This window comes from Chlamydotis macqueenii, chromosome 1, assembly GCF_036417535.1.
Source record: "Chlamydotis macqueenii isolate bChlMac1 chromosome 1, bChlMac1.mat, whole genome shotgun sequence".
Lineage (NCBI taxonomy): Eukaryota > Metazoa > Chordata > Aves > Otidiformes > Otididae > Chlamydotis > Chlamydotis macqueenii.
Genome location: NC_141556.1, coordinates 116,220,657 through 116,246,764, shown reverse-complemented (window position 1 = coordinate 116,246,764; position 26,108 = coordinate 116,220,657). Strand labels below are relative to the sequence as shown.

Below are 26,108 nucleotides of genomic sequence, written 5' to 3'. Positions count from 1 at the left end.
AGAGGCAGGGGAACTTGTCAACCACTAGGGTGGAATTCACTCAGGAGAACGAAAGCTAAGAAGTGTTTAAGGCCTACACGTATAAGCGCACATATTAAAAAAGAACAACAGAAGCTGCATCTCCCATGCACCCTCAACGCCAGCCGTTGCCGCACTACCCCCACGGCCACCTTGGCCTCCGCCCGGCCGCCGCATTGCGCATGCGCCAGCCCCTCGGCCGGCCGACCCGCCGCCGCCAGTCGCGCACGCGCGCGCTGCCAACACGCAGCCTCGCGGCTGCGGCAGTCCGTCCGCGAGCCGCCTACTCGTGTGCCCCCGCGCCGGCGTCACGCGGCAAGGCGGCGGCGCGCGGCTGCGGCAGGCCTCGGGCGCCCTCCGCTGGTGAGCGGCGGGGCAGGGCGCGGGCGCGGGGGCGGGGGCGGGGCGCCCTTCCTGGCGTTAGGAGACGTCCTTGAGCGAAGGGTGAAAGCCGTCGCCCCTCCTCTTCCTCCTCCTCCTCCATTGCCGCGCCCCGCAGCGCTAGGCCTGTATCGGTTGTGCGGGAGGGGGAAGGGCGGGCGGCGATGGGCAGCAGGTGAGGCGGAGGGGGTGATGAGCAGCGGGGCTCTGGGCGAAAAAGCCCGCGTCGCGCTGTGGGGGCCCTGCCCCTCCCCGCCCCACAGAGCAGCCGCTGAGGGGAGGCGGGATGCCGAGCGCCCGGCTCCTCGCATGCCGGTAGCTGCTTTCCTCAGCCTTCCTGTGGCGCATCGCCTCAAGGCGGTAGCCCGCCCTTCTCCCTCCTGCCCGCGCGGGACGACGGTTGGGGGGCAGGCGTTGGGGCTCTGACGACAGCGGGGCGCGCGGGAGGGGCAGGCGGTCTCGTGCGGACCCCGGTGCCGCGGGGTGAGTGCTGTACATACAGTCTGGTACCGGTTTTGAAGGACAAATGTGTTAAGTCTAGAGAGTTATTAGAAAGTCTGCTTCCGATCAGTATGTTGAATTTCAAGCGTGTCTCCGTTTATCTTTCTGTTCAAGTAGCAGTTACTTGGATTTTTATGGCCGTATGGAAATAAATTACTGTCTTTGCCAACACTGAGGAGGAGAGAAATCACTGATCTACATCATAAACTAAAAAAAAAAGCCCTAAAAAATACTGATAAGGTCCATTATAATATCTATAAGCTTATGGCTTAATACACTACCTGTATTGAAATCAGCTGAAAACATTCAGGACTGATCTGATCTTTCATTCCAGTCCCAAGTACATCTCCTTTTCTGGCTCTTTCCAGGCGGATTAGGGCAGAAGGGCAGTTTGGTATACGCAGGACATATAAACACTATTTATTCCTCAAGCATAACTTTGATTTAACCTAGTTATTCATTTGGAAAGGAAGTCCGCAAGGGGTATGTAACAGTCACTGATGAATCTGCGGAAGGAGACTCTTTAGGACCATTTGTCTTAGGATTTTCGTTAATAAAGAGAAGTTAGTGATGTGTAAATTGTGTGTGCAGGTTGTATGATGTTTTTCTACTTTTGATCTTACATGAAGATTTACTTATGTTGTTGTCTGCTAAAGGTTTTCCTTTTGCTGTTTCCCAAAATCATTCAGAAGCACTGGTATTCCTGACAGAATGAGATACTGTCTGCTACTGATCTGTGCTGAGTTGCAGATTTGTAACCTTACCTGGCACAGATGAGTGAGATTGGCCACTAGGATGTGAGAGCCCTGTATCCTGCCGGGATACGAGATTTAATCTAAATGAATCTATAATCTGAATGCTACTTCAGTTGTTGCTGTGAAATAACAAGAGGGTAGTGTAATGAAATCCTTTGAAAATGTACCAGGTGGCAGATCATGAGGCACTGATGTATGTGAATAGAAAACGCAGTTGATTGCTGAATATAAGTGTATAGAGGAAAAGGGAGAGATTTGTTTCAGCAGTTACCGCTCAACAGAAACCATCTTTCCAGTTTACATTGCACTGAGTTTGCAGAAAGGCAATAAAGCCTTGGCATTTTGGGAATTCTGCAGTGCAAACCAAACCTGTGCTACTGTTGCTATACCAGGAGAAAACTATGTTGTGAATTAATTTTCATTTACATTGTAATAGTACTGCTTCAATAGTTGTTAATAAGAAATCAGTTTTAGTCTAAAAGAAAAGAACGTTGCCTACTGTTCTGAAATTTTGTAGGGATTTCTTTAAATCATGCAAGAAAGATAAGACTTAAATGATGTAAGTTCTTTTAAAAAGCGTATTTAACACAATTTTTATAAAAATGTGTTTATAGGTCATTGTTTATAATGTAGCTGCATCTGAAGAAATATAAAGTGGCTTTGTCATGCTGACTAACAACCTAGGGCATCATTTAATGGTACGTCAAGCAATGATTCCAAGAAATCTGAAGACGTTTCCCTACATATCTGGCAACAGAATGTTGTCGGGTTACAAACCTAAAAGCAACATAAAGGACTCTTACAAAATTCTTGAGCTTGAGGAAGGTTGTTCCCTTGATGATATCAGAAACTCATATCGAAATCTTGCCAAAAGATACCATCCAGACAGCGGTTCTGCCACAGCGGATTCTGAAGCATTTATGAAAGTAGAAGAAGCGTACAGAGTCGTGCTCAGTGATGTAGCAACCAAAAAGAAATCAAATGAGAATAACGAAGAGGAAGAAGACCCATTCAAATCAAAAGCACCACAGCATAGACACTACTTGAGTTTTGAAGGTGTTGGTTTTGGAACACCAAGCCAAAGAGAAAAGCAATATATGCAATTTCGAGTAGACCGTGCTACTGAACAAGTGTTGGAGTACCGGAAGCAGAGACTTGAAAGCCAGTACACTATGACTGACCTAATGAAAGCCAAAGATGTGAGGCAAAGCAAAAAGGTGAAAATAACTCAAGCAGTCGAACGGTTGGTTGAGGATCTCATCCAGGAGTCGATGGCCAAAGGAGACTTTGACAACCTCAGTGGCAAAGGAAAACCTTTGCAGAAATTTTCAGACTGTCCACATATCGACCCTATGACTCACAACTTGAACAGGATTCTGATAGACAATGGATACCAGCCAGAGTGGATCCTGATGCAGAAAGAAATACGGGAGACTATCGAGCAGTTGAGGAAGAGTATAGTGGCATCTAGAAGTGAGCTTGGAGGGCCAATGACACCATATAGGCAAAAGCAATGGAACTGTATTTGTGAGCAATTTATAGAAGATATCAGGAAATTAAACAAAAGAATTGACAACTTCAATTTAGTTGTTCCTATCCTGAGCAGACAAATGGTGCACTTCAGTGCAGACAAAGAAATTGTTCGAGCACAAAAGACTTATGAAGCTTTGATGGAGAACAGAGAGGCTTCTAATTCAGACACAAAGGCAAATGAAGAGGAAAATGTTAAAAGGTTTGGGTGGAAGTCTTCTCTCTTTAAGTTGTTAAACCTTACACTGAAGTAAGATAATACTAATTCATCTGTCTTGTCAAGATTTTGAATGCACTTTATTGCTGAAACTTGTAGCACTAGAGAAATTTCAGGTACACTGAAAATGTAAAATCCAGCTGTCCACTGTTACACCAGTTAAAGGGAACTGGGTTGTCTGATGTGCATTTGCAGGTGGTTAATTGATTTATTTGTGAATATTGTTAAGGAACAAATAAATTAAGTTATCCTCTTGCAGCTCATTTTTCTTCTGCCTAAATCAAAATTAATGCTTCACTTTAGCATAATCACTTTTACAGTCTCTTATCTCTTCAGAAGGTGGAACTGAGGCGTAACAAAAACACGTGAAGGACCACAAGAAAGGAAAAGTCTTCTGTGCCCTGTTAGTTCAACCTTTGTCCGTTCCTATTTAAATGCTTACAGGTCATAAATTGTTGGCAGGTTTCATGCATTTTTATTAAAAGTACATTCATCTCTTGCAGGTTAAATTAAATGGGAATGAAGGGAGAGTTCTGGATGTCTGGACTTGAACTGTATGTTCTGCAGAAGTCAATCTTTGGATCTGGCTTTTAACACATAAGGAGGTCTCAGAAAGCATTTGAGCAAATAAGGAAGACTGGCCAAAATTGTACACTAGTCATAGGGCTTTTAAGAGCTGAGAGGAGAAGGGAGTATTAATTTTCAAAAATAATTGCTCTATTTAAACACTTTAGAATATTGGCATCAAGGAACTGTGCAGTACTGCTGTACTGTTAAAGATTCTGGGCAATGGCTTGGAGGGTGGGAGAATCTCCATGATGCCAAAGATTTATTTATCTTCAGTAACCTCTCAGCTCCCCACACAGTCTGATTTTTCTGGAGGACTTAGCCATTGAAAAGGTGTCACTGGATATATCAGTATCTGTATCGGCCCCCTTCCTCACTCATGCCCTTGGTGACTCTGATTGTCCCCGTCGCCACCTGTGCAGCAGTTGTGCTGTGCCCTGCCAGTCTGTCAGAAGGTGTCCCACAGGCTCTGGGTGTGCTAGAGATGGGGACTTTCCACTCTGAGGAGTTTCAGAAGGAAAACCTGGATGATGATCACAACTGTCCTTTGGCAGATGCCCCAGCACCAGCAGAGTCTGGGTTAATGCGTTTGCTTTTGGGCAGATAACAATGCATGTGCTGCTTTTGGTCTTTGTGCTCTTGCTCATCTAGGTAAGATGCAGGCAGAATATTCTATTTGTTGGTAGAATGCATTAATGGCAGTATCATTTGTCAGAGGGTATTATATAATCTAGTAATTCATATCATTTATTTATTGGAAAACACTATAGGTCTTTCAAGCCTTCGTGTTACGGCAAAGAAGTAATAATGACAAGATGTTTGTCATGTTTTAGAAAACAGGGCTAATCTCAGCTTCCTTTAACATAACTTTCTGTAGGAATTGAGGTGGCAAAAGTAAAAAGAACGGCATCACATGCAGACTGATCTGTTGGCCCTAGGTCATGCCACGGGGATGCTTGTGCTGTGCCATGCCATGCCCTAGTATTAGCTGAAAGGATTAGATCGTGGCTGTTATTTTTAGTTGAGATTGGGTTAGGAGGCAAGGGTACACTAGCGGTGCATGAATCAGTTGGGCCAGCCAGTAATTAATGTACCCTTCAGTGGTTCTCCAAGTTTGCGAAGATGGCAAGAAATAATGGGTATCTTGCAGATGTAGAACTTAAGCCCTGTAGAGTGGTAAAGTGGGAACAAAATATGCATGTGGTCTTGATCTGCCGTATAAGTAGCCCCAATCTAAATGCTCAGAAAGAAAAATGAAGTTGCATGGGAGTCCTGTTTCTGGGGACTCAGTAAGAGCTCAAATTGCTGTCTGCTCCGTTGTGGTATGGATAAAATTCATTGAGATGGTGGTGTTAGACCAGGTGATACTAGAAGGCTTTGACCTCATAAACTCCTGACTCATTTTAGCGGCTGTGCGTATGGATGTCTGTTTATTTCAATGACTTGTCTGTGTGTTCTTGCTTTTAATGAAAACCGTAAATTAAACATACTTTTATGGAAGTCCTTTGACATAGTACTCTTTAAAAGGTCAGATTTTGATTCTCATTATGATCTACAGGACTTGGAGCTGAATTGCTGTTTAAACTAATCCAGTGACAGATTTTAAAAGAGCTAATTGCAAATTGAATTCGTTGCACAAGAGTAAATAGAAACCAGATTGCAATAAATCCAGCTTTGATGGAATCCATTTTGGCTCACAGTGAAGATAAGTGTCAGCAGTTTAAATATTTAAGTTGCCGTAACAGATGAGTCAGCATACTGAGTGATTTTTATGTTCCTTTTAAAACTACTTGTTTTTAAATGGAGTAGATGTGACCTGCCTCTCAGCACTTTAAATCAGCCTTACACTGTTGTCATGAAAAATTGCCAGGCACAAAAATCCACTTCTTCGACATTTATGGCAAATAAATGATGAAAAAAAAATTCTTTTTTTCCCCAGGTGTGTGGAGGAGTATATTTTTGCAGAGCTGGTCTATTTTTTTTGTTGCTCTGAGCTCACAAAATCTTAAGAGCAGTATTTAGTTAGTACTTCTAGAACAAGTAATACCAAGCACTGGTGTAGTTCAGCCCCAGTCGGGACCAGACTACGCAGTCTCTCTCTCACTCCCCCCAACCCTCTGAGAGAACAGGGAGAGATGATATAAGAAAAACGGCTCGAGGTTTGAGATAAGGACGGGGAGAAATCCTTAAAGTTAACATTAGGGGCAAAACAGACTCGACTTGGGGAAAACTATTCATTTATTTCTAAAACCAGCAGGAGAATGAGACAGAGAACAAGATAACCTCCCCCCACCCCTCCCTCTTCCCGGACTTAACACTATCTCTACTGCCTTCCCCCCTCAAGTGGCACAGGGGGAAGAGGGAATGGGGGCCGCGGTCAGTCCATCACACATTGTTTTACGCCGCTGCTTCATTGTCAGGGGAAGAACTCCTCACATTCCTCCCCCACTCCATTGTGGTGTTCCTCCCATGGGCCACAATCTTTTGTGAAACTGCTCCAGCGTGGGTCATCTCTTCCACGGAGTGCAGTCCCTCCAGAACAGCTGCCCCAGTGGGCCCTCCATGGGCCACAGCCTCCTTCAGGCATCCACCTCCCCCGGCGTGGGGTCCTTCCTGGGCTGCAGGTGGATCTCTGCCCCTCCGTGGGCTGCAGGGGGACAACCTGCTCCACCATGGGCTGCACCACAGGCTGCAGGGGAATTCTGGCCAGGAGCAGCATTACTCCTCCCCATCTTTCTTCACTGACCTTGGTGTCTGCAGCTGTTCCTCTTGCAAGAAAAATTCTTCACAACAGGCTGGCAGACACCTCTCAGGATCTCTTAATATCTCATTCCCTCCTCTCCACTTCTTGCAGCCAGGCCGGGCCGAGTTGGGCCCAGTCGGCTGCCCGGTAGGAGGCCAGAGGGTGAGGCCTGCAAGGCCCACAAGGCTCGCGCCTCCACCTCTCTGCCCTCGCTCAGCTCCTTCACATCTTCTCTTCTTTTTTTTTTTTTTTTTTTTCTGTTTTCCCCTTCTTAAATACGTTATCACAGAGGAGTTATCACGGAACATTCTGCTACCAATTGTCTCGGCCTTGGTCAGCAGCAGGCCCGCCCCAGGCCCGGCCGAGGCCACTGAACAAAGGGGAGCGACTTCTAGCAGTTTCCTACAGAAGCTGCCACCTTAGGCCCCCCTCACTAAACAACAGAACAGCTGCATAGGAATTAGAAAAACCCTGGAAAGAATGGCCTTCAGAAGTAGTTTTTCCATCTGACACTAGACTGTTAATTTAAATTTGATAATTGTTTTCTTATTACTGGCGTCAAACACATGAAATCATTGCTGATTTGAGATACAAATACATGTTTCTTATTCCCAGAACTCCCTATGTGTCGGCCTAATTACCATACAGCTTGCAGCCTGAAAGGCTTATCCAGATGACATCTTAATACAAAGACAAAATATTATAGATATTAAGATATTTTAATAGAGGTACCAATGCTTCTCAGAGTGAAGAATCTCTTTCTTGCCCAACATCATGGCTCTTTCAAGCACGGTTAGCAAGATGTGCAGTTATACATGTTAGTGCTTTCCAACATAGAGCTGTAGGCGATCTGAAATAACCTCTGAGGCTGTCCTACGTATGCTGTAAACGCTGAGGCCTGCTGAATATCTTTTTGTTATAGAGTAGGAGCAGCTCTCAGGATGCACGTGGAGTTGCAGAGAAGGCTCTGAGGAGAAGGAACAGAAGGTACAAGAAGCTAGAGCAGGGCATGCTGTGAGAGACAAAGTCAAGTGGTAAATCTTTATTTTAGTGGGAGAAACTGCCACTGTTGGGGAGAAGGGGGTGTGTGGTGTCTCTGTTGAAGTTTGTTTCCCTCACAGTTGTGTTTCCCTGGATGTGGCAACCACACAGTTTACCCTCCCACAGCTGAGATCAGCTGTTAAGAAAACAGAAACCTGTGTGTGCACGCATGAGGGGTGGGAGGGCCTGGAAAGGAGACAGGAGATTAGGGGAAAGAAAACAGCATTGCAATGCTTCCAGATGAGGGTGAGAAGGTGGTGGCACATGTGTTAACCGGCATAGAGGTTGAAGAGTAGGCACATATGAATGACAAAAAAAAATTGCTATGGTCCTTTTCAATGAACAGCAAGGCAAGGGTTCTGTTACAAACTTTTTGTTTATAGTATGGTGCTGAGCATCACCGGTAAGAAGCTGCTGTTCTTGTTGATCATCTCTGCAGTGAATAGCCTCTTCTCTGGGACAGGTAAAGTGAGAAAAGAAGAGCTGCTTCAGAAGAAGAAAGACCGTGGCTCAGCTGCAGACCTGGTAGAACTGGCTTGCCGTAGGGTAAAAAAAAGAAAGTAGGATGTACAGAAACCATCTTCCAAGTCCTGTAGATTTTATTAGAGTTCCATGCAGAAATTGAGTGACCTATCCAAGGATGCTGTGGTCACAGAAAAAGCCATGTAGAACACAGTGAGCACATACAACTCAAGGAAAAAAAAGAGGGGAGCTTAGAGTAGATGGCTTTGAGTACAACTTCTAAATATGAGTAGGATTTTATGGGGTCACAGCTTAACTGTCTTTTAATGAGAATGAATATTCTGTTGCCATTTGATTGCATCTTTATAGGCTTTTCTCACTGTGCTTTTCTTACCTAGGACCTCATATTCCTATTCATTGCTCCTGAGCAATCGTCTTGAAATGGCTTCCTCTTTTTTTGTTTATTCTGTTCCACTCTTAAATTTCTACTTCTCACTTTTCAGACTGACTCTGAACTTTTTAATGTTATCTGAGTGTGAATTCTCAAGACTGGTCAGTTACTAACTTCAGTACTTATATTAATCCAACTGCAACATTTTGCCTTAGTGTCTCTAAAATCTTGTCAGCAAATCTTTCGTAATTGGCAACGGTCTGTGTTTTACGAGAAGATGGTTCTTTCTTAAGGTACCTCTGGTGCTGGTTTGGCTCTCTTTCCAGTGCTCTGTCAAGAAATAGTCCAGAAAGCCAGAAGAAGAGAACTGAAACCTGTGCATGGGAAGTGTGAAGGGAGTTCACTGAGAGTAAAAAATCTTGGGTCAGTTGGTCTGTTTTGGACACGTTGCAAGCAGATATCTGTTCACACCCATTGTGCAACCAAAATGTGTAGAAACACTCTTGGGTCTCCCCAGCCAGGGCAGGTATGGAGAGATGCTGGGGCGAGTGGTGCCAGGCAGGGCTCCCCACTGGCTTGGCCCCAGGCACTGCTCGCTCACGGCCGTTGGGAAACAGGAAGGTGACGAGCACGAGCACGCACGTCAGCAGGGTGCTCATGAGGGTGGCGTGAAGGTGGTGCCATTACTGCTTGGACCGTGTTGAAGCTGGCTGGAAAACAGGTTGAAGCCAGGAAGAACTAATTCAGGTGCTTACTGGGCAGCTGAGAGAGGAACGCAGAACTGGTAATTCATTCTGTTTGGTTTCGTTGAGCCAGACGCAGGGCTAAGGCGTAACAGCAGCACATGGTGACATGCACGCTCCAGTATGGGAGCTGCTGGGAAAGCGTTACGGTTGGCGCTTTCTCTTTTCTGCTTTACTCGCGGGACGGTGTAAGGCGGCGAAGGATGCGATGAGGAACACGGCGTGGGGTCAGGCACGGTTTGGGAGGTGGCTGATGCGGCACCCAGACACACAGGCTTTGGGCGGGGGGCGGGGCTCCGCTGGCGGAGGGCGGAGCGACCTAGGCCCCGCCCCGCCCCACAGCGGCCTCCCCCGCCCTGGGGAAAAGAGGCGTGGCCTGTGCCGGTCCCTCCTGCCGTCGGTCGCTGGCGTGGGCTGCCGCGCCGGCCAATCGTGGCGCCCCATCCTCACCCAGCCTCCGGTGACGCGCAGCGCTAGCTTCCGATTGGCGGGCGGCCGCGTCGCTCGTGGGTCTCTCTGCCCCCTCCCGCCCCCGCTGCCCGCAGGCGGAAGAGTCTCGCCCAGGACCGGGGGTACGCGCCGCCGTCGTTTTTCTGCTGCTCCACTGGCGCTGGTGGGGCCGAGGGGTGGCGGGGCGGGGCAAGGGGGATGTGGGTTCCGCAGCGGCGGCGTGGGGGCGGGGAGACGGGCGTTGGCGAGAGGGTAGCACGGGACACCTGTGTCTGGCGGCAGCGCGCGCCCGGCAGCCTCCCCCGGCCAACGGCCCTCGCGCGCCCCGGCGGCCGGAGCCGCCTCCCTCCGCCTCTCCTGGCCAAGCTGCGAGCGACCCGCCGCGGCCCCCTCCGCCTCCCTCTGCCTGCGCTCGGAGCCTGGGGCGGCTTCGTGGGTCCCGGCCCGTGCCCGCGGCTCCCACGCACCCCTCGGTGTCGGCAGGGTGGGGGGGAGTGATCCGGCCCCGCTTCCCGGCCCCTCGGGCGGGAGCCGTGACCTTTTGCCGTAGCGCAGCCTCAGCCGCAGGAAGCGGCGGGCCGGTCTCCGGGTGCTGGAGTGGCCGGGGGGGGCGGCAGGGCCCGGCCCTCCCAGCCGCAGGGCCACGGTCGAGTCTTTCTCAGGTGGCACTTGTCCGCATCTGGGAGAGGAGGCGGTTGTACTGAGATGAAAGTTTGAGGTCCGTAGATGAAATGTTAAAAAAAAATTACTTATTTCTTGTAAGTAATGCTGCTCTCAGCCTAACAGTTACTGTCAGGACTTTGATTGCAGCTTTGGGATTCTGCCTCGTATTGCTCCATCATGGTTTGAGCCCATTAAAGAAACATCGATGCACACAGTATACTCTTATGAGCAAAAATAGGCCTGCGGGCAATTGCAGAATTGATCTTTCTTTCTGCCTCTCTCAAGTCTTCAAACTTTAGTAGTGCTCTGAAAGAGTACTTGCTGTAGACAGCAGTCACATTGCTCTAGGGCTAAGCATCGTGCGGATTCGTGTAAAGCAATTTCCTGTTTAATAATTTTGCCACACAGCATTATTTTTATATCAGTTAATTTAAGAGTTCCTTTATTTTTTCCTTCTGCCTTTTTGTAATACTTAAAAGACAGGCAGTATAGCATAGTGCTATGGTGTGTGGAAAACTGAAAGTGAAACTGTGTAACTACTGAAATGAGTGAGTGGTCTAACAACTGTGGACTTGACAGAAATGTTCAAATAAGCTCTTTATGGTGACTCTGCCAAATACTTTTTCATAGTATATGCATATGGGGAAGGTATGTGGCTTAAAGTATGTTTTGACTGGTTGCTTGTGGAAGGTGCTGTCTCCTTCAAGGAAAACAGGGTTTTCTTCTTGAATTTAAATTTCTTCTCTACCTTCTTTCTGTCTTTTGCTTTCTCCTTTGGAAATAGGAGGACCCATTCTTTGCTAACCTGACGATATTCCAGGGTCCTTACCCAGATTAAGAGAGTTTTCTTTGCGCAGGATTTTTGTCTTTTCTTGCAACTGCTTTAATATTTTGTTCAAGTTAAATCACTGCATTTTGGGAGAGGGAAGCTAACTTTCGGGTGAAAATTTTGAGCTCCGATTCTTCTGTTTTCACTTAACTTTATTTGTCTGAATAATATAGTAGTTGTTTTAACCTGAGTGCTAGTGTCTACCAAGTATTATTTTTACAGTGAGTGTAACCGTCCTTGTTAGTTCTTCAGTCACCAGTTTGTTCTTGCAAGTGTTCTTGTGTTTCTGTTTATTGCACGTGAGAAATGTTTCCTGAGAACAGTGGGAGAGTGTGTCTGCCCTTGGAAAGGGGGAGGAGACACGTTATAGGAAGGGCATTGAAGGACAGCTAATGCAAGGGATTTTACCTGTTTCCTTGCTGTGAAGTATGTGGATGTAAAAGTTTAAACGAAGAGAGTGAGTTTTGTATCTTTATTCAGGTAAGAAGTCCAGCTTAAAGTATCTTCGTCAGAGTTTTCTGTCGGTGTAGTGGGATGTATTTGAGCTGAAACCTATGTATATGTCCATATTAACACATATGAGGATAAATTTTAGCCTAGCTTTTGTGGTCTTGGTGGAGACTCAGCTTCACAATGTCACTGGACTTTCATGGTTGAAATACAGCTTATGATTTTCTTCCTTTTTCACTAGGGGTGTTGAGAACTACATACATATGGAACATGATCATAGAATCACAGAATTGTTTGGGTTGGAAGGGACCTTCAGAGGTCATCTAGTCCAGCCTCCCCCTGCCATGGGTAGAGACATCTTTCCCAAGATCAAGTTGCTCAAAGACCCATCCAACCTGACTTTGAACACTTCCAGTGATGGGACACCCACATCTCTGAGCAACTTGTTCCGTTTTCTCACCACCCTCATCATAAAAATATTTCTTTCTTATGTCCAACCAACCTCTTTCAGTTTAAAACTGTTGCCCCTTGTCCTGTTGCTACAGGCCCTGGTAAAAAGTGTCTCTGTCTTTTTTATAAGCCTCTTTTGTATACTGAAAGGCTGCAATAAGGTCTCCCTGGATCCTTCTGTTCTCCAGACTGAACAACCCCAACTTTCTCAGCCTTTCTTCCTTAGAGAGGTGCTCCAGCCTTCTCAAATGGGAGGCTTCCATTTTTGTGGCCCTCCTCTGGACCCATTCTAACAGGTCCATGTCTGTCTTATGCTGGGGACCCCAGAGCTGGATACAGAACTCCAGGTGGAATCTTATAAGAGTGGAGCAGAGCAGGAGAATCACCTCCCTCAACATGCTTCTTGTTATCCAGCCTAGGATATGACCGCTTTTCTGGGCTGCAAGCGTGCATTGCCAGCTCACATGCTTTATTACTGCAGGGCTACTCTAATTCCCCATTTGTCCCCAAATCTATATTGATACTGAGGATTGTCCCAACCCAGGTGCAGGACTTTGTACTTGACCTTGTTGAACTTCATGAGGTTTGCATGGGCTCTCTCCTCGAGCCTGTCAAGGTCCCTTTGAATGGCATCCCTTCCCTCTAGCATATTAAAACCCGTATAGTATAATAGCTGTTTCTTTAACAACTTGTGAGAGGGTGGCCAGCCTGCTGCATTTGGGTTGACTCTGTAGCTTTAGTCCTTCCAGTAAGTCTGATTGGTACTATGCCTCCCTTTTAAATGAGAGCACAGGAAAGTATTTGGTTGGACTTCAAGCTGGATGAATTGTTCTGGCATCCTGCAGTCTGCTTCCTGCTGCTGTTTTCTCTAAGAACCCCACAGTCCTTATTTATCATGCCCTCTACATGTAGGTGTCCTCAATCAGGTGTGCGTTTCATCAGAGATGGCATTGTCCTCTCACAAAGAGAGGAATATTCACACGTTGGTCACAGACTGTAGGCACGCTCGGTAACACTGGAAGAAGTGGTGTATCGCTGCTTTTTAGTCATGTATCTGTGAGGTCTGTGTGCATATGGAGCTATGTCAGTAGCGAGAGAAATGTTTAATTGTTTTTATTGTTGAGTGGGGCTCTCTTGAAATACCTCTGTGAAAGACTCCTCTATGAAAGACTCCTTTGCAGGATTCTGAGTGCCATCAGTTAATGTTTAGAGTATATTAGAAAAAGGGCAGCGGCATTAGCACCTCCGTTTCCTTTTACTGCCGATTGTATTCTTGCACGCCTGCTCTAGCTCTAAGCTTTCTGTTAAATCAAAGCTAGTCTCTAGCATTAGATGCGTAGAAATAATTCTAGATTTTTTGTCTGTGTTCTGCTGCAAATTCTCTGCACCTTGTTTCTCTGTGTTTGTCAACTTATCCCAGTGAAGCAGGAGAGCTGTGTTGTCAGTTACTGGTCTTTGCTGCAGAAAGTCTGCCAGCAGATAGTGTTTTTCTCACCTATTCACATTATATAGGGTGTTTCTCTCCTGAGCACAAAGGTAAGGTTAAGGCAAAGTGCAGGTTTGTGAGACTCTATAAAGCAACAAAAATAGTTTCTGATAAAATAATATGCTTTGTCAGAAGGTTACCCTGTATTTTACAAGGTATTTAAAAACAAACAAACAAACAACTTTTTCTAGTCTCCCTAGCTTTACTTTTTTGTCACTAATGCAGTTGTGAAAACTCCACTTGATATCCAATACAATAAAGTATTGAGAGATTTTGCCTCAGGTTTTTGAAGTGAGCAAAATCTCTCTGGTTTGTTACCAAATGTTTAAAAAATGCTTACTAATTAAGACAGATTTTTGTACAATGTATGTTATCCTTGACGTTTATCATTATTGACTTTGCAAAGTTGAAAGGCTTTTACTAGGATAAATGCTAGTCAGTTTTTTGGATTGGAAGTTGGCTTAATTATATTATCTTGCAAAACTATATATCCCTTTTAAACCATAGAAGGAAATGGATTTTTTCATTTTGTTTCAGCCTTTTGAACTAGAGCAATTTTGTAGAAGTAAGAAGATTTCTTTTATGAAGTCATCCAATAATTTAACAGGTTATTTCTTAAATAACACAGAATCACAGACTGGCCGGGGCTGGAAGGCATCTCTGGAGGGCATCTGCTCTAACCCCCCTGCTCAGTCAGGGCCACCCAGATAGAGCAGGCTGCCCAGGACTGTGTTAGATGCCTTTTGAATTATCTCCAGGGAGGGAGACTCCCCGACCTCCTTGGGCTGAGCCCTGGCATAGGTTGCCCACCTGCACAGTAAAAATGTGTTTCCTGATGTTCAGAGGGAACCTCCGGTGTTTCAGTCTGTGCCCGTTGCCTCTGGTCCTGTCACTGGGCACCACTGAGAAGAGCCTGGCTCTGTCCTCTTTGCACCCTCTTTGCTCACGGGAGATCCCTGTGAGCCTTCTCTTCTCCAGGCTGCACAGTCCCAGCTCTCCAAGCCTTTCTTCATAGAAGAGGTGCTCCAGCCCCTTACTGTCTTCGTGGCCCTTCACTGGATTTTCTCCAGTATGTCCGTGTCTGTTCTATACTGGGGAGCCCGGAACTGGACGCAGCACTCTAGATGTGACCTCACCAGTGCTGAGTAGAGGGGAAGGATCACCTCCCTTGACCTGCTGGCAGTGCTTTGCCCAGTGCAGCCCAGGGTACCATTAGCCTTCTCTGTAATAAGGGCGTGTTGCTGGCTCATGCTCAACTTGGTGTCTGCCAGGTCCCACCTTGCGGCCTTTTCTGCCAAGCTGCTTTCCTGCTGGGCAGCCCCCAGGGTGTACTGGTGCACAGGGTTGTTCCTCCTCAGATGCAAGACTGGGCACTTCCCCTTGAACTTCATGAGATTCCTGTTCAGCCCATTTCCCCAGCCTGCTGAGGTCCCCCTGGGTGGTACCCAAGTAGAGGGTGAAAAATAGTTTCTGTTGTTGATGTATAGGAGAGAATTTTTTTTACAGAGGCTTTTCTTGACCTACTTTCTAAATTGCAGTAGAATTTTACATTATGATTGAAGGAGGTGATTTTATTTAGATATTTTAATACTATTTAAATGGTCCGTTATGGGAAAAAATTCCAAAGGGAAATAGAACTTTGAAGAAATACAGCTTCAGTCATTCTGAAAATGACTGAAAGTGTATTTACAGGCGAAATAATGACTTAGGTAGATTGGACATAGCCACCATTGTGTTCCATGGGGAGACAAAATAGCGCAATGTGTTTGTCTGTTTACAGCTAGACACCCTGCACTGCACCGCAGGGTGGGAGCCACGCAGTCGGTAGTGGGACAGCAATGGGAACCTGTGTTCCACTGTGGATGGGCAAAGAGCTGGGAGGGGAAGCAAGGGGTTACTGCGGGATGAGGAAGAGATGCATTCAGGGCTTGAAGAGGAACAAATAAACTACAGATGGAGCCATTTTAAGAGTGGGAAAGAAGGAAAGACTGTGGGAGCAGTTGCAAATCTAATAGCATAGTGCGGCAATTTTGTGTGAAAGTTGTAGAAAGAACAGGAATCTGAAAATTGCTAGGTAAAAGTGTAATCTAGGACAATAACTATATGGTTGAGCCCACAATAATGTACAGAAGTGAAATAATTTTGGAATTGAGTGATTGATTTTAATGCTTTAATATAGCATCATAACTATGGACGGATTTCTGGAACTAGATTCAGGAGGATGAACTTCTTATCTTATTCATAGGAGGTGGTCTGTGTTTGTAGAGTAGGCAAATTCTATTTGTTTCTTTATATTTCACTTCTTAGTGTAGACTTTTTATCACCATTGTTAACCAGAAAAATGTTCTATATCAGTCTTTCCTGTTACAGAATTGTAAAGGACGTTTGTCTGTTGTTAGCCTTTAACAAGTATCTGGAGATTATTTATGGCGAGTTGGGAAAATAGAAGTAGACAATATTGAAACAAAACAAAATTATTTTAAGAGTGGCTGTGAATCACTGCTAAATAGAAAAACCGTAAATATTCTAGCTTCTGATGTTCAAACTATATATGCTAATCATCTTACAGTGTGAGAATAGGTCGTGCAGAATCTTTTATAGCTCCTGTCACACCAAATGGTTTGAGAACTATGTTGTTTCAGTAGTCACTTTGTAACACTAACTTTGCTTTCCTCTTCCTGTGTTTAAAGCTTTGTGTGATGATCTTGTCTCTGTGAAGCAGGATGTACTTTACTTTTGGTATTACTTGATTCCCTGAGTTGATTCCTTTTTCTCTGTGTTAGAAAGGCACTATACTATCTGTCTTATTTGGAGACTGGAAATATGTGTATCTTACGCAAGATTCCTTGGCCTGACTCAAAGACCAAGGTCTGCGTGTAAAGCCCTGTTGTACGTGTCTTACTTTTTTTAACTGCTAATGCCAGAGAGAGGATTAAGGTTTGAAGATGAAACTTAGATTGAAATATTTGCCTTTTCACTCCTGCTTTTCTTTTTGCTTTTATTTTTGTTTCATACATTTGAACAAACAATACATTCTATTTAATTTCTTTTCTGTTTCAGATATGATAATGAATATGTAGTGTATAAGTTTTGGGGTCATGTGTTGATTTTATTTTGTAATTCTGCTTGTAAGGTAGGTTGGTTTTTTTTGAATATAGCTCAATATAGAGCCCACAGAGTATATGGAGTTGTTGTAGTTTAGCCCTGCTGGGGACCAGACTATGCAGTCTCTTTCCCACTCCCCCCACCTTCCAAGGGGATAGGAAGAGACAATATAAGAAAAAAAGCTCAAGGTTTGAGATAAGGACGGGGAGAAATCCTTAAAGTTACATTACAGGCAAACCAGACTCGACTTGGGGAAAACTATTTGTTTATTATTAAAACCAAAGCAGGATAATGTGGAAGAGAACAAGATAACTCCCCCCACCTCGCCTCCCTCTCCCTCTTCCCAGGCTTAACATTATCTCTACCACCTTCCCCCCCTCCGAGTGGCACAGGGGGGAAGAGGGAATGGGGATTATGGTCAGTTCATCACACGTCGCTTTACGACGCTCCTTCCTCATTGGGGGAAAAACTCCTCACATTCTTCCCCTGCGCCATTGTGGGGTCCCACCCACGGGCTGTGGTCCTTTGTGAAACTGCTCTGGTGTGGGTCATCTCTTCCACGGGGTGCAGTCCCTCCAGAACGGCTGCCCCAGTGGGCCACAGCCTCCTTCAGACATCTGCCTGCCCTGGGGTCTGCCAGATCTGGGGTCTGCCACTGGCTGCAGCTGCATCTCTGCTCCTCCATGGACCTTCATGGGCTGCAGGGGGACGACCTGCTCCACCATGGTCATCACCACAGGCTGCAGGGGAATCTTGGCCAGGAGCAGCATTACTCCTCCCCCTCCTTCTTCACTGACCTTGGCATCTGCAGCTGTTCCTCTCACAATAAATTCTTCACAACAGGCTGGCAGATGCCTCTCAGGTTCTCTTCTCATCTCATCTCTACACTTCTTGCAACTGTTCTTGCTCAAGTTGGGCCCAGTCGGCCGCCCGGCAGGAGGCCGGAGGGTGAGGCCTGCAAGGCCCACAAGGCTCACACCTCCCCCTCTCTGCCCCCTGCTCCAGCTTCTTCAAATGTTTTCCCCCCAACCCCCGCCGTTTTCCCCCTTCTTAAATACGTTATCGCAGAGGCGTTATCACGGAACATTCTGCTACCAGTTGGCTCGGCCTTGGCCAGCAGCAGGTCTGCCCTAGGCCCGGCCGAGTCCACTGAACAAAGGGGAGCAACTTCTAGCAGTTTCCTACAGAAGCTGCCACTGTAGCCCCCCCTCACTAAACAACACCAACACAGGAATACTTCATTCTGGGGGAAAACAAACAAACAAACAAACAAAAAACCCCACCACACGTTGTAAAGATTACTTGTGACTGTTGTCAAACATGAAGATTTTACTATTTTGTATTAAAAGCATCTTTGGCTGTGTTTCAGGTATTTGGGACACAGTTGTTAATGGAAGAATTAATGTATAAGTATAAAATAAGAAGAGCAATCTAATCTTTGAGGAAATGGCAGGATTCCTAGACAACTTCCGGTGGCCAGAATGTGAGTGTATTGACTGGAGTGAAAGAAGAAATGCTATCGCTTCAATAGTTGCAGGTGTATTGGTAAGTTTTGAGAGGATGTGAATCATAACCATGTTGACAAATTTAGAAGTAGGACAAAGTTAATTTTTTTTCGCTTCATATGTTGTGAAGGTTCACTCTAACTGCCTTAATCCAGTATATTTCTTTAACTTTTTTTTTAAGTCTAATTGTTAACTTTGTTAGGAGTCACATAACTTTGCATTTTATCTGATAATGATGTACCAGTTCTGCTATCTCTTTTTAAAATAAGAGTGAAATTTCTAGTGAATTTTTTTTGCATAATTAGATATGCTAGAACTCCTATGTTACACATGTATTAAGAATCTGGATTCTTGTTCTTAAAGCTGTACAGGGAATTTAACCATACCTTGATGCTTAATTTGAATAGAAAATGTGACCAATTCCCACATGCTCCTCTGGAAACATCAACATTAAGGTTTATGCAGAACTTGCGCATCAAACACGTTTACAGTCCAACTTAAAGCTGATAACTTTCTAGAATAGTTTATACTTGTTCAAAGACAATTAAACCAATGGTGTGCATGAACATTTGCCATGTTTTGTCTGCCTTTCTCTGTAAACTTCCGGCCTCATAATACTGGTCTATTTTATTTCTAGTTTTTCACAGGTTGGTGGATAATGATAGATGCTGCAGTAGTTTACCCTAAGCCAGAAGAAATGAACCATGCGTTCCATACCTGTGGGGTGTTTTCAACACTAGCTTTTTTCATGTAAGTGTATATAAAGGGAGTTCTTATAAAATAAGCATGAACTGTTAAGCACAGTTTTTACTAGACAATATGCTATATGGTAAAACTTTGAATCACTTGGTTATAAATTGCTTACAAGTAATCTTGTTGTACCTTTTTGCATGGCAAGGTAAAGGCCTTTTTTCTTTTACCTGTGGCTTTTGTTTCTCATCATTGTCTGTTTATTCATTGTTCTGTCTGTCCCCCCCATCTGTTTAGGGTAAATTGCTTTTCCTGTGTACTTTGGCTGAATGTAAGAAAGCAGACCTTCTTATTATAGAAAGCAAGTGGCTTTCTGTAATAAGCGCTTAGATTCCTAGATCAAAATTAATGTAATGCTACCCAGTTGCTTACCTCAGTATAAAATATTTGACTGCATTTCCCCCTGTTTTTAAACAATTTTTACAACTATCTCTGGCACAAAACTTCCTCAAATGGGAGAGATAGTAGTATTATAGCTATTGTTATAAAGATGTAAATGTGGCAAGCTTGAAGGAGAAGTAATAGCTTTTATTGAATCATACAGTATTGCCGAGAAAAAGGATGCGTTTGGATATGCAAGACCTTAACACTCAGCATCTGAAAGTTTCTGTGTTTTTTTTCCTTAGCAGTGTAATGCATTTTAAGGAAATGTATTGTCCCTTCTTACAGGGTATGTCTCGCTTGAATACTCATGGTATTCGTTGTGAAGGAAAGCAAATTGTATCATAATTGAGAGCACTGTCATACTGGCTGTTGTTATTCCTGTGAAGTGATACTTTAAAAACTTAAACAGCCAGAAAGTGACCAGGAATATTTCAATTACTGAAAAGGGCAATTCTTTCATCTTAAGAGTCTGTTAATGTAAAAACTTAGGTAAAACTTAAGAACAAATATAGGATTTGCTTGGAATCCTTCCATTAAGGGACATGTAATAGTATGTGACTATACAGAATGCAAAGTAATTTTCCCAGAATTTGTTACATCTTAAAAAAAAAAAAAAAAGCTTTTAACTTACAACTTGAAATAGATTTTTCTAATAATCTGAAGTGTATATGCTTTTTTTCTTCCTAGGATAAATGCTGTATCAAATGCACAGGTGAGAGGAGACAGCTACAGTGACGGATGTTTAGGAAGAACAGGTAAATTAACTCTGAAAATCATGCTGAGTTGAAAGACTGATTATTTAGGGTTTGGTTGTTTTTTGTTGTGTTTTTTTTTTTTCCCCCTAAGTGGAGGTTAAACAAATAATAATCAGAAGTTAAGGAGTAGGAGAGAATTTCTGTAAAGTTAGTTTCTTTTCAAAATTAACACTTGGAGATAAGTCCTGTCTTTTGTTAAAAAGGTGAACTTAAAAAAATTTGACTTCTGTATATCTTGAATACCTAAACTTTCCTTCGCAAATCCTCTATAGCTGCTGGGAGAAATAAATTTCTGCCTTCTGGTAGACTACGGCACAGACATTCCTTAAGAATGTCTTATTTTAGAATGTATCACAAACACTGTTTCCTCTGTATGTCACCTACTGGGTGGTGTCTGTGGGTCTGCTGTCCCCTCTGCTTTCGTTCATAATTCCCTTACTATTTCCCGTGCGGATCCCAGCATCTGTTTTCATGTGAATGCCTCACTGGAAATCTGGTAGGATTTACTGATTTTTGAACTAGCATACAATGGTTTTGTGTGTGTCATTCATAAATCAGCTTGAGAGAATCTTTGCATAGAAATATTTTCCTGTCCCATGAGTGAGCAGGTTGATTATTTTCAATGGCATCATCTTCCTTTTTCAGTAGGTCATGTCTAGCAATGGTAGATGTTGCCCATCTGAAAATATCTTTCTGAAGTAAACACAGGAAGTGTTTATTTTCTGTACCCTATTGGAATGCCAGCTTTGCCTCAGAAACACTGTAGCTTTGGCAAAGCACTTCGTCGTTAGTCCACTGCAAGTTGTGTTAAATGGTGTCATAGGCATTCCCTACAGGTGAGGGGAAATTTCTGGCAGTTGTGTCTGCTCATTAAAATATGGGGAATCCAGCTACTGTGTGGTTTACTAGAGAAGACAAATTTTGGTTTATCTTGTCCTTGATACAGGGTTTAACCCTTTCCTTTATACCTTCAGCAAGATAACATATTGTATCATAATAGGGTAGTAGCTTGGATCATCTCTCGCTATGGATAATAGTCTACGTGGCTCTCAGAGGTTTTAATATTTCCTGCAGGTGCTCGTGTCTGGCTCTTCCTTGGCTTTATGTTGATGTTTGGTTCGCTTATTGCTTCAATGTGGATTCTTTTTGGAGCATATGTTACACAGAGTAAGTTTTATTTATTTTTCATGTATACAAAAGTACTTTTGCTGTCAGCCAAAAGGCAGAAAATCCAGAAGAATGGAAGCGCGTGGTCTGCTCTTGTTAGAGCCATACCATCTAGTTTTGTAGTCAGAGAATGATACTCTGAATAGTGTTTTAAAGATGCCTTTCAATAAAAAAAAAAAAACTTAATATTCCCTTTATTCCTTCCTTTCAGATGTTAATGTTTACCCTGGATTAGCAGTGTTTTTCCAAAATGCATTGATATTTTTCAGGTAAGTTATCTGGGCAAACTTCCCTCCTTCCAAAGGGGTATCTGACTTGCCTGCTTCCATACACATTGATACTCGTGCAAAATAAGTTCTGAGAGCTGGAGGCTGACTCCAGGCTTGGACCTTCCACAATGTGAAGTTTGCTGCTCTCAATGCAGGACCCTCCGTATTTCAATTTATTACCCACCCTGACCTTTACTTGATGGGGTGGCATGTAGCCAGAAGGACCTCTCAGGTCACTGAGTAAACTGACATTGTACAGAGAACTGATGTGATATTATTCAATGCATAAATTGATCATACTATTCCTTTTTTTTTTTTTTTTAATTGCACTCTGCTACTTTTTTCTACTCCCTTTGCTGCAGCACTTAGAAACGATGTTTTCTTTGCCCCTTCTCAGCCCATGAGAGGCTCTTCGTTCCCCTTGTGCTTCTGTTAGTCCAGCTCTTTCTGGTCTCACTAAATTTACAGCTCTAGAATGTGGATGACCAAGGATATAGACAGCATTCTGGGTGAGGTATTGTCAGTGTCTTTGGATAACAGCAATAATGCTTTCTGCATCTCTGTACTACAAATACCTCTGCATATATCCTAACGGCACTTGGTGGGAGATCCTATTGCCCTTTTCCTGACTATTTCATACCAGTGCTCAATTATCTGATAATTGATACACCTAGATTTGTTTCTACTGGATGAGCTTTCAGTTACGAAGAGTGAGATTTTTTTTTTTTAAAGCATAATGGTACAATTTGTAATATTACACTTAAATCAGTTTATTTTATTTTACTTAATATCATTAAGTATATCATATGACACTTTGAAATTCTCTGTATCTGTAATAACTCTTTTTTTATATATGACATGCATTCTGCAATCCATAAATTTTATTAATTAATAGAAGACAATGAAAGCATTAAGTAGTGTAAGTTCTGAGACCGGTCACTGAAAAATTTCACATAACATCCTCTTTCGCAAGTTCTTACCGGCTTAAATTGCTGTGCTAACAGTTTTCCTTCTCCATACCATATCAAATGCTTTGCAGAGAGCTAGATCAACTGACTCTACTGTGCTTCCCTGTTTGGAAAATCTGTTATCTTGCAGAAAATAGCAGTTCCTAAATCTCTTCTGTAGTCCTGCACATGACTGAAATTGAGTACTGATGAAGGCAGACATTTGAGAATAGTTTGACCATACCTGAAATCTTTAGTCTTATTTTAGTAGTTTGATTAACTTCTTTCTGAAGCTGCCTTTTGTTTCTGAAAGTCTTTCCTTAGTCTCTGTTGTACTCTATATGTAGATATATTCTAGGTTTATTTGTTTTCTTTGTCTTCTAAAATTTGTTTTCTAGGTATGAAATGTAAGACAAATTACCAACTTTTTATTAAGAAAAAAACAACCCACTTTGTTTTTCATCCCTCCATGCACTTTAGGCAGTAACACTTGAGAGGGTCCATCCACCACAGACTCCTTCCTTTCTGTAGATCAGATCTGGGTCAATCAGCGATGCCCTTCTCAATGTCCTTGCCCAAAACCTTTGTTCTGATTGAATCAGATTCTCTCCTATCAGTGTTGTTCCATAATGCCTGTATTCCCTGAACTGTGTGTCTCCTTCAGGACTTGTGCTCCACCAGTTTTGGTTTTTTTTTTTACATAGTTTAACATGCTGTATTAGTAGTTCTCTGGTTAATTGCCCAGAAGTCTAGCTTGTTTTACTTGGCATTGCTTGTTACTGTTGTTCTCAGTGTCAGTATTTCTCATCTGCCTCCCTCTTCATTCTCTTATGGTTTAGTGTGACTGTATCCTTCTTTACCACCTGTGTGTTGGCTATAAGAAAAAAAAAGATTTGAGGTATAAGGAACAATAAGGAAATCATGCTTGATTTTGTTCCCTCAGCATGTTTTTTTTTGATTAATGACCATATGTAATTGCATCCAACCTTTATAAAAGGAATTTTGGAAATCAAATTACAATTTGGATCTCACTTGTCCATCACGGGATCAATATTATTTCTGATTTGCTCATAAAAATTTAATCGCTTAGATTCTATGCTAGTGTGAAGCGTTATGTTCAGCTGATTGCCAGATGCAACAATGAGACTCTTTGCTCTGTAACTCTGTGGATTGGTCCTAGAATCTCTTAAATACCAGAATTTTTTTCCTTCAGAAGGGCAGCCGTTTTTACTGTGAGACTGACTATTTTTTTATTTGAGCAGTTGCTTCAGCTGGATCTCATAGTTTTAGCAAGCATAGTAAAAAACCAGATACTGACTTGAATAAAAGTTAAGGTTACTGGAGGGATGTTGATTTGCAGTGTAGATACTACAGGATTACAAGGATACTATTAAAATTACCTTTTCCATCTTATGTATGGTCTGATTTTTTTTCTTTTTTTTTTTTTTTTTTTTTTTCCTCCATTAGTACTCTGATCTACAAGTTTGGAAGAACAGAAGAGTTATGGGGATGAGAGATCACGTATAGCATTGTCTATTCCATAGTTGCTATGTCGTACTATGTATGTAGATATATTTACCTCTTATTTGTTCTTGGTTTGCTTTCTAAATTGTCTTAACTGAGACAAATTACTGTTTCTGTAATAAGCTCCCTCTTTTCACAGGACAGATTTGTGAATATGTACATATGACTGTATATATCTTAAAAAGGGAATGTCAGGCTTTCTTTCCAAAATCTTCAGGTTTATTTCTTCAAATACATGGGTTTCCATCAGCTCCGAAGACTTGATCTTCCAAACCTTCATATATGTCAGAGACTTGAGTGGAACTATTAGCGAGCAAGCAGGAGAAAGCCCGTGCCCTGTAACAGGGGTTATTGCTTGTACGCATCGGTGAGCTAGAGCCGATACTGCAAGGGCAACCTGAATATTGCAAGTGTAACCTGAAGGAGTAGTCGGTGGATGGAAGTGATGCAGCTAAGCCTGTATTTAATGTGGGTAAATTCTATCGTATGCTGAGATAAGAGCTGATTTTAAGAATTTTATATAACTGTTCAGGAAAGCATAAAGCAGCTATTTTTTTGTAAAAGGTTATGAATCTTTAAACAACGCCCAATATTAAGCAGGTTCTGCGTGGCAAATCAAACTGTTCTTGGCTTCCGATTGCTATAGCACAAATGACATTTGGTAGCACCACAGTCCTCAGAATTAATTTCATGCTGTTCAGTATAATAGATTCAATTAAAGGTAATGTATTTACTGATACTAAAATAAAAAAAAAAAAGCCAAACTGCTGCTGGTCATACTTAAGGAGTATAAAGAATAAGTGAGAGTCAGATGAACATCTTTAAAATTATGCTAGCGTAATTTTCTTCAGGGGAAGCTTTTTGCTGGTAAATGAACAGTTATCCTGCTACTTATTACCTCTTCCATTTTAAAAGGTAAACGGGGATTTCAAGTGGGGATATAGTGGATGTATTTATTGCTCGCAGTCTTACCTTGAAATAAAGGGCTGCCATTTGCCCCAGTTAAAATGTATTTATCTCCTAAATTTCATGGGCACTTTATGGGAATGCTTCCATTACTGAAAGCCAATTTCTTCTAGCTGGAGGATGCAGAAAGGGAGAATAATGATGTTTTACAGCTTTGGACTGATCTCATGTATTCATCTTGCTGTTGGGGACTTCCTTATCTTAGGAGTTCTATGTGGTTTTTAAAGCATTTGAATTTACCTTATGTCTAAAAGCTTTTATAATTTTCCATGTTTCAAGATTGCTGACCAAATGGTATTAAACTGCAGAATGTAACTTCTGTGCATGCTTCCTGTATGCTGTTAGTCATCTAATTACTCCCTTGTGGGAACCTCTCCAGTGGACAGAATATGAAGCAAATACTGCAGCTGAAGTTGTGCTACTGGCTAGACTAACTTCATCCCCATTTCCCAATCCTGCAGTGAGTTACAGTATATTCACTGGCATTAGTCACAGCTCTGTACATAAGTTGTTTGGATGTGATTTCAGAAAACTGCAATAAACTTTATCTTATGTTCTCAAAACTTGTGAACTTCACAAGGTGTTTGTACAGTAGGACTCTACTTAATAGCTTGACTAGTGCTGACCTTTTAAACAAGTCTTACACCAGCTAAACCGTAAAGCCAAGGTTTTTGTTTTCAGTTTCTTGCTTTTTGTTTGTTGGCTTTTTTTCACTAAGTGAGAAACAAGTGCAGCCTATACCTCATCCCCTTTACAGTATCTTGCACCTGCCACAGGAACAGCACAAGCTACGTGTGTGACTCTGGAGGAACTCTTACAGTGTGCATTAATGTAGGGCAAGAACTTCTTCCTGAGGTACCAGAAGTTCCTTTTGTGAGTGTCTGGTTCTTTGTTTACAGCACAGTATATAAAAAGAAGGAGGTTGAACTTAAAAGCAGGTATTATGCAGCTTGTGGTTGACTTGAAAATTCTTACCAGACTTAAAGTATGATTGAGTCTTCAGGTAACTACCTTGTCTTGGCACATTGCCTAATCACAAGTGATTGATTAGATTAGTTC

At 43.1% G+C, this 26,108-nt stretch overlaps 2 protein-coding genes across 4 annotated transcripts; both read left to right on the top strand.

The window, feature by feature from the left end:
• The first annotated feature begins 473 nt into the window (after positions 1 to 473).
• DNAJC28 (DnaJ heat shock protein family (Hsp40) member C28) lies at positions 474 to 5,469 on the top strand. 2 transcript variants are annotated; one of them, XM_086764748.1, is made up of 2 exons: positions 474 to 574; positions 2,270 to 5,469. In XM_086764748.1, the coding sequence occupies exon 2, from the start codon at positions 2,321 to 2,323 to the stop codon at positions 3,437 to 3,439; it is 1,119 nt and encodes a 372-aa protein (XP_086620874.1). In that variant the 5' UTR covers positions 474 to 574; positions 2,270 to 2,320; the 3' UTR covers positions 3,440 to 5,469. The 2 variants fall into 2 exon arrangements, with proteins under 2 accessions (XP_086620874.1, XP_086620880.1); XM_086764754.1 differs by lacking the exon at positions 474 to 574 and adding an exon at positions 599 to 882.
• TMEM50B (transmembrane protein 50B) lies at positions 557 to 25,613 on the top strand. Of its 2 annotated transcripts, none has more exons than XM_086764780.1 (7): positions 557 to 574; positions 18,152 to 18,327; positions 18,925 to 19,037; positions 20,109 to 20,176; positions 21,251 to 21,343; positions 21,555 to 21,612; positions 24,027 to 25,613. In XM_086764780.1, the coding sequence occupies exons 2-7, from the start codon at positions 18,229 to 18,231 to the stop codon at positions 24,070 to 24,072; spliced, it is 477 nt and encodes a 158-aa protein (XP_086620906.1). In that variant the 5' UTR covers positions 557 to 574; positions 18,152 to 18,228; the 3' UTR covers positions 24,073 to 25,613. The 2 variants fall into 2 exon arrangements, with proteins under 2 accessions (XP_086620906.1, XP_086620897.1); XM_086764771.1 differs by lacking the exon at positions 557 to 574 and adding an exon at positions 9,838 to 9,921.
• The last annotated feature ends 495 nt before the right edge of the window (positions 25,614 to 26,108 follow it).

Excerpts from the sequence above, each read along its gene's own strand:
- DNAJC28 (XM_086764748.1), top strand. The coding sequence starts at position 2,321 with ATGCTGACTAACAACCTAGGGCATCATTTAATGGTACGTCAAGCAATG.
- TMEM50B (XM_086764780.1), top strand. The coding sequence starts at position 18,229 with ATGGCAGGATTCCTAGACAACTTCCGGTGGCCAGAATGTGAGTGTATT. Across the intron at positions 20,177-21,250 it reads CGGATGTTTAGGAAGAACAG|GTGCTCGTGTCTGGCTCTTC; the intron begins GTAAATTAACTC and ends TATTTCCTGCAG. Across the intron at positions 21,613-24,026 it reads AATGCATTGATATTTTTCAG|TACTCTGATCTACAAGTTTG; the intron begins GTAAGTTATCTG and ends TTCCTCCATTAG.